At 39.7% G+C, this 8,151-nt stretch overlaps 1 protein-coding gene across 1 annotated transcript; it reads left to right on the top strand.

The window, feature by feature from the left end:
• Positions 1–3,035, top strand: LOC116253920 (cytochrome P450 76T24-like). The gene is made up of 3 exons (XM_031628916.2): positions 1–322; positions 1,266–1,861; positions 2,253–3,035. Exons 1-3 carry the CDS (start codon positions 34–36, stop codon positions 2,862–2,864), a joined length of 1,497 nt encoding a protein of 498 aa, XP_031484776.1. The 5' UTR covers positions 1–33; the 3' UTR covers positions 2,865–3,035.
• The last annotated feature ends 5,116 nt before the right edge of the window (positions 3,036–8,151 follow it).

Raw genomic sequence — 8,151 nt, forward strand, 5'->3', positions numbered from 1 at the left:
TATTCCTTCTCCATCTGTAAGGAGCTGAGAAAAATGGCGAATCCACTCGAACTGTTTCTGTGGTTCGTTACTTTCTTGGCGTGCGTCTACAGTTTCCGTCTCTTCTCCGTAAAATCCAGCAAGCTTCCGCCGGGTCCCGTGGGTCTCCCGATCCTCGGCTCCCTCTTCCAGATTGGCACCAAACTCAATGAGTCCCTGGCGGAGCTTGCCAAGGTGTATGGCCCGCTGATGACGCTGCGGCTCGGCTTCAAAACCACGGTGGTCGTCTCCTCCGCCGAGATGGCCGCGGAGGTGCTGCAGAAGCATGACCAGGCCTTCGCAGGTATAACATTGCAAATGGGTGCAATCAATCAGCACGGTTCCAAGACTTAATTTGTCATTGAAGTAATCCCTTTCAGTCCATGGCAGCACAGCAATGTCCCTAAGCTTCTCTTCTTTCCTTAGCTGCAAGGGCAGAGGCAAGTGTAGGCTCGAGCGTGCAACTGCTCACATAGGCCCAATTGACGTCTCATTCTTATTTTCTCATTCTCATAATTGTTTAGTATCCTTCAACTAAAAATTTCTATTTAGTATCCCTCAACTAAAAATTTCATAGTTCAACCTAAGCTTGGCACAAGTTTGTGCATGATGCAAAAGTATATAGGTTCATGTGCTTGATACATACCCCAAAGAGTGAGCCAAAAGTCTACATATCATGAACCTAGAGCTATACCCAGCACAGTTAGCTATATGTCATTTAACTGTTCCATTAAGTCTTGTTCCATTAAGTCTTCCAGACTTAATTTTAGAGGTTCAATACCAAATGACCCCATAAATATTCTTCATAGTGAAGTAGATGAAATGACCCACAAAGCCTTTAGTCTATTAAGAAAAGGTCACACCTTACAAGGGCAAAGAAGGAATTCAGTTTTTATAAAATGTTAAAAACATCCATTTTTTCAAAAATAGCCAAAATACCCTTCTAAGAAGCCTGTGCGACGTCCATTTCTCTATTTACTTCCAGTGTTTTCACAGTGGAAGTAGCATGAGTAAACTATCCGACTGGATTTGGATGATTCAGATGCCATCTCCAATGGGAACTGACCTCCAAACCAATTCAAGCATGAATGAAAACTGCGTACATGGGCATATCAATGGCACGGTTATTAGCGAAAAAAAATTATGAATTTGTATTATATGAAATTCATATATATATATATATATATATATATATATATAAAAGTGATATATATCTGTGATCCTTATGTTCGCATCTTCCTTCGTAGGGCGAAGCGTCATGGACGCAGCCAGCCCATTTGACCACTCCAAGTGGGCGCTGGGGTTGGGACAGAACGGCCCGAGATGGCGAGAGATGAGGCGCATCTGCAACAGTGAGCTGCTCACTCCCCGAAGGCTGGACTCACTGAGGGGGCTGCGTGAACAGAAGGTGCAGGAGCTGCTGCGCCATGTCCGAGAGGCTTGTCAAGGCGGCCAAGCAGTGAACGTCGGCGAGTGCTCCATGACGACCGCTCTAAACTCCATCTCCAACACCCTCTTCTCCCAGGACACCATGGGCCTCGGCTCGGACTCTGTCACCGAGTTCAGGGCATTGTCTTTGGACTTGGCCATTGCCCTTGGCTCACCAAACATCTCAGACTTCTTCCCGCTGCTGAAGTACATAGACCCACAAGGGATCAGGCGCCGAGCAGAGGTCTGCATCAAGCGGTTCTATGAGTTGTTGGATGAGATCATAGAGAAACGCAATACGTTGTATTCTACCAGCAAGGTAGGGAAAAAAGGTGACTTCTTGGATGTGCTTCTAGAGCTGAGCACGAAGCCGGGGTCAGAGTTCAAAAAGGAATGCGTCAAGCCCTTGTTACTGGTATGGTTTGATAAGCTTCTCTTACTTTCTTCTCATAGGTTGTTTTATGGAAGTCATACGAGACCCTCAAAAAGGAGTATCATAGTTAGTCGGTTGGTAAGATGTGAAAATTCAATTTTTAGTTTGATTCATGTAAGTGTTATTTCTCTAAACTATAAAAAATGGACGTGTGTCTAATTAATGAGTATACAATGGATGTGTGGCACTCTACTTTCACTTTGGTTTTACTATAACCTTAAACTAGGAGAGTAGAGAAAGGAGAGGTTTTAACCTTTGCACTAGAAGTTAGAGGACGCCATGAATATGTGAATCTAATCCTATTCGAATTGAAAAGAAATATTAATTTATAAATTGATCATTCATGATTGGCTCAAGCAATTCTATGCAACAGGAAATGTTCCTTGCCGCCACTGACACAAGCTCCAGTACTATTGAATGGGCAATGGCTGAACTGCTCCTCAACCCTAAAAAAATGGAGATCCTACGTTTGGAACTCAAACAGATCATCGGTGAAGATCGTGTGGTTCAGGAGACAGACATTCAACAACTCCCTTACTTGCAGGCGGTCGTGAAAGAGACCCTGAGGTTGCACCCACCAATTCCCCTTCTTGTCCCCCATAGAGCGGATGCCACCACAAAGGTCGGCGGATTCACCATCCCGAAACATACGGAAGTACTCGTCAATGCATGGGCGATCGGCCGTGACTCCGCCTATTGGGAGAACCCGACAGCTTTCTTGCCAGAGAGATTTCTGGAGTCAGATGTAAATTTCAAGGGGAAGGATTTTCATTTCATTCCTTTCGGATCAGGAAGGAGGATGTGCCCTGGCATTCCTTTGGCCGTCCGCACCGTTTATCTAGCTCTCGCTGCTCTCATCCATTCTTTTGAGTGGAAGCTTCCAGAAGGGATGTCGCCAGAAAAACTTGATGTAGAGGAGTACTTCGGGCTCACCATGCGCAAAGCTGTGCCTCTGCTGGCTGTTGCCACTCCTATAGCAACGTGAAGTGAATCAAATAGATATATAAGTGACTTTCTTGGTTGATTCAAATATCTATGTAATATGCATGGGAAGTCCTTAAAAGAAGATAAATCTTTGGAATAACTTACACTATTGTAATGACAATTTCAATATCCTCTGGTACTATTAATGAAAGCACAACCTTCATCCTTTTGTGACCAATGGTATTCAATGGGTAGGTCTCACATCTATCACAGCCAATTTTATATATATATATATATATATATGTATATATATATATATATATATATATGTATATATATATAATGCTTCAATACATCAAATCAAGGTTGTCTAGGTGGATGGAGATGAATGATTCTTATTATCATTATTTTCAATAAATCCTACTCCGCTCCTACCACCACCACTGGCAGCTTATGGAGCTTTGTCAAAGGGAAGGGGGAGGCTCAGCAGCTTCCTCCCCAGGTCCCATAAGCGGCTCAGCGGAGCCCTGGCGAGCCAGACGGCTACAGCAAGGGGGACCTACTGGTGGGGTGAGGGAGGAAGAAGGGGAAGAGAGATAGAGAGAGAACGGAGAAGCCTGGGTTGTAGATCAGACGGTTCACATTTGATGTCTTATAGTGTCCACTTACATGTAGAGTCACCATTCATATATATATATATATATATATATATAGCAATTTTTTCACTTACATACTGATGCCCCTTAAGAACTTTAAAATTTTATACCTTGTGTACACGTGTGTATGTGTACAATCAATTCATCTTGATTCTATATATGTAGCTGTTTAGTGGACAACCCACCAGGGTCTTCCATTATTTGATCGAACTGCCTTAAGGGTTGTATAATTCCCACTCTCTCTCTCTCTCTCTCCCTCTCTTTTTACAGGATGACCACCCTTACGTTCCTCCCTCCACCATGCCATCCTCTCCAAGATATCAGGATTACGATGGTCACCAGAATATGAGATGCCTGGCAGCTTGAAGAGAGAGTGGGGAATGAGTGAGGGAAGCTGGTTATATATGCTGTCTCCATGTATATAATTTCATGTGACATTTTAAGTATGACAAAAAAAGTGCATGATTAATATAAAAGGAGCTTTTTGTAGGGATAAAAACAAAAACAACAAAAAGAAGATTTGGCGATTCGCTAAAGGTAAAATTTGTTAGTCCATATATGCATATCGTTATGACTAATATACCCCTTTAAGCAGTAAAGACTGTTTTCTTTTTTTTCATATTATAGTGTTATCTCATTATCTCATAAATAATTATTATCTCATAGAACTTTTACTACCGCATCAGTCAACTTTATCGAACATTAACTCAGAAGCTGAACCAGTGCCAAGTTGGGTGGAAGGCGAATCGCCTGGTGTGCTCGGTAGACACTAATGCCCCTCAGTTGACAGCGGGAATGATGTGAGTAATCTGGATGTAAAGTTGTTGTTGTCCAAAAATACCTTTTGGTGCGGCAAAATGTCTTTTCAAAAAGTGCGTGCCCCAAGGTGGATGGTATGAATGATGCAAGAAGATCATCCTCGTCGGAGAGGTACACGTCATCGGTTGAAGTGCATCGGTCAAAGCAACCTTAAGGATGTCTATTGAAACAAGTGTTGGCTTCTACCAGGTTTGCTTATTCCAAAATGACTTCTTGTTTGCAGGGTGTACTTATCATCCTCATTGGTGGAAATTATCATTGTTGGCCGAATATCGTATGTCGGAGCAAACATAAGGATGACTGTTGGATCTATTATCCTCATCGGTGATGGATATCGTCTACTACTTTCATGTTGGTCTCGCGCTTTCATATAGCAGATACTATAGAAGAGAAACAGAAAGAGGTGACTAATGAAATAACAACATTATCACATATCTTTTTGTTTATCATATGTAGTATATATACATGTTATTATGTTAATGTCTTATATATGTGTGTTTATCTCCGGCTTTATATAGCTTTGTTATTTCACTATCTCATATCAGTTTTTTCATTGTTGTAGATTAGCGATGTCTAATTCAATCGATGCAAAAGAATACAACACTGAACCTCTATTGTTCGATGTCAAATGGGGTGAAGTCAACCTATACATTGGAAGAAATCTGAAAAACTTGGAAAAAGATAGAATGATAGGTGAGTACGATGTTTTAGCAGAATAGAAAGAGGATGAAGCTATTGTTGTAGCAGAACATTTGTCACATGAGGTTGAGCAGGTCTTGGAAGAAGAGAGGAAGGCGTGAAAGAAAAAGAGGACGAGGAGGTGGCAGAAATGAAGGGAGATGCCGTGGAGATGGACAAAGCAAGTGAGTATGAATTTTAGCAAACAGAGGTGTCAGACACAAAGGGACAGACGTAGAGTCAGACAATGCAAGGTAGAAGAAACTTGAGCAGAAGGAGGTGGTACAAGGGGAGCGACTCCTAGAGGTGAAGAATACATAAAGAAGGATAATAAGGATAAGAATCCATTGTTGGATGAAGCAAAAGGATTAGTGTTAGCAGACTGTAGCTACACTAAAAATCAAAATTTCTAGGTGAAGGAGAAAACCTGATTTTGATATAGCGGTAGTGGAGATAGTTGGGAAGAAAATGATGCAATTGTGTGACGTCAATATAAGTAATCCATGTTCAAGTATTTAAAATTAAAGTTTCTATGTAGGATAATGTCTTTGACACTGGTATTTCTGTTGAAGAAATGTGGGTGTTGCCAATGGCATTTGATTGTTAATTGGTGTGAAGTTCTATCGGACTTCCAAAAGCAGAGATTGACGAGAATGCAATTATCAATGCTGCTTTCTCATGGCATAATGGAACTCCAATGGGGGTCCTTGTACGTCCTGACATAGAAGTTGGATTCTTAGGCAAACACATTTTTGTTTGTTGGATTCGAGATGACGATCACCTTAGAAGATGTTCCTAAGTTGTTCCATCTTAGAACTTACGAAAAACCTGTGGTTGGGATGTCCAGTACAGCTTGATAGGAAAAAGCAGCGACCTTCTAGGGTTGACAAATTTGGAGTTTAATAAAGTTGTGGCATTTGGGGGAAAGTCAATATCATTAGTTTTTTAGAACTACAGATTAAATGGCGGCATGCAAAGCATGATGCACCTTCACAAGAAGCAGACCAAGCATTGAGCTCTTTTCTTGTATATTTATTTGGCATGTATCTATTTACTGAAAATTTAGGCTCAAGATTAAGCTGACAGTATGTCCAATTTTTGGAAGATGTGGATGAATTTCACCGCTATGCATTGGGGGGCAGTTGTGCTAGCACAATTGTATAGCCAACTGGAATGACTTAAAGACAAGGTTGGACCCGTTGGAGGATGTTGGTTGTTGTTGCAGGTATAGATGATATCTTCATCATGTAAGTTTATATGTAAAAAAGATTATCTATCATCTTGTAATATCTTTATATGTGTTTTGTCTTCAGTTATGAATGTGGAAGCACATACCTTCTATTGGATCCACTGTGGAGCATCCATTTCCAAATGCTCTTCCATTACATGCACAACGGAAAGGTATCAGTCCCAAAATTTACAAGATGTAGAGTCATCTAGGTCGATCATATCGAATCTTCAGATAGCTCAATATGTATAGCAAATAGTGTTTCATGCTAATGCTAGAATGTTGTGCATTGATGATTATTTAATTCTTATGTGTAGGTGTTATTTAGACCATATATTGGTGGCGACACTTATGATTAGATTATCGTGAAAGCTTTTGAGCTGTTATGCAAAGACCTATGGTTGTTCTGCATGAACGAAGTAGAAATATAACCCGAAAGTCAAGTCCTCTTGCAGCATGGTCTTGGCCAGTTGATTCTGTAACCACCCCATCCCTACAAGAGATTAAAGAACAAGAGTGCTTTTAGGGCTGGAGTTAACTGGCAACTATTGTTTCAGAAAGAGCTCTGTAACTAGTGTCATGGTGATAAAGTTAATGTTCTTTATGATAGCAAGGGGTTTTCCCTAGGGTACCGCAGGCAATATTAGGATCTAGTTCATTATCGGGTACTTTAAATTTGTTTAGATATGCCCAACTTGGATCGCCGTCCACAACAACAACATCATCATCATCATCTCAAGCAAAGGATGTTGGGGAGATCCACAATAAATGACATCAGAATCATGTGGGTAGGGAGATTAGAACCAAAAGATGCCAGGACCATGCAGAGACTGCAGCCCAACATCCTGGTGGAAGAGAGATTGGTCACAACAATAAACTCGTTGATTGATCATGTTGCTAATTTGACTCGAGAAATTTTCGAGTTGAAGAAGTTCCTATCACGGAATGATAAAAAATAATCTTATTTTTTGAATCCTATTGTTTTTTATTGACTACAAACAATGTTCTTTTGTTCAAAAGGATGACTGATAAGAAGTTAATATATAAACACATTGTTATTTCATTGTCACAATCTGTTATGTCTAGCTGCTTATCGCATCCTTGTAAACACAAATTTATTTGAATATATCGTTAAATGAATCATACAGTTGTGTTATCACTATCTGTTTTGTTTGAATGCTTATCGTCTCTTAGTAAACACATTTTTATCATAAAACCAATCTATATAATGTTGTTGCATTAAATTTTTTCGAGTGATTATTGCATCCCTGTAAACAAGATTTGTTTGAGTGTGTCGTAAAACGAATCTTGCACTTGCGTTATCACAATATATTTTGCCAGAGTGTTTATCACCTCTTAGTAAACATCTTTTTATTGTAAAACCATTCCATACAATGTATTGTTGCTTTTAATTTTTTTAAGTGCTTATTGCATCATTATAAACACGATTTTAATTGAGTGTATTGTAAAATAAATGACTGTATCATTAAACGAATCCTACAGTTGAGTTATCACAATCTGTTTTATCCGAGTGCTTATCGCCTCTTAGTAAACATCTTTTCAACATAAAACCAGTCAATACAATGTTGTTATCACATTTAGTTTTTTTGAGTGATTATCGTGTCTTTGTGAACAGGAATTTACTTGAGTGTGCCACAAAATGAATCCTGTAATTGTGTTATCGCAATATGTTTTGTTTGTTTATTGCCTCTTAGTAAATGTCTTTTTATGGTAAAACCAGTCCATACAGTGTTATTATTGCATTTACTTTTTTCGAATACTTATCGCATCCTTGTAAACATAACTTGAGTGTATCGTAAAATGTATCCTGCAGTTGCATTATCGTAATATGTTTTGTCTGAATGCTTTTCGCCTTTTACTAAATGCCTTTTTATCGTAAAACCATTCCATAATATCGTCGTTGCATTTACTTTTTTTAAGTGTGTATCGCATTCTTGCAAACACAA

The sequence above is a fragment of the Nymphaea colorata genome, chromosome 5 (genome assembly GCF_008831285.2).
Source record: "Nymphaea colorata isolate Beijing-Zhang1983 chromosome 5, ASM883128v2, whole genome shotgun sequence".
Taxonomy (NCBI): Eukaryota; Viridiplantae; Streptophyta; class Magnoliopsida; order Nymphaeales; family Nymphaeaceae; genus Nymphaea; species Nymphaea colorata.

Bases quoted from the DNA above. Each gene is read 5' to 3' on its own strand.
- LOC116253920 (XM_031628916.2), top strand. From the start codon at position 34: ATGGCGAATCCACTCGAACTGTTTCTGTGGTTCGTTACTTTCTTGGCG. The intron at 323-1,265 runs GTATAACATTGC...CTTCCTTCGTAG, and splicing joins GCATGACCAGGCCTTCGCAG to GGCGAAGCGTCATGGACGCA. The intron at 1,862-2,252 runs GTATGGTTTGAT...TCTATGCAACAG, and splicing joins GCGTCAAGCCCTTGTTACTG to GAAATGTTCCTTGCCGCCAC.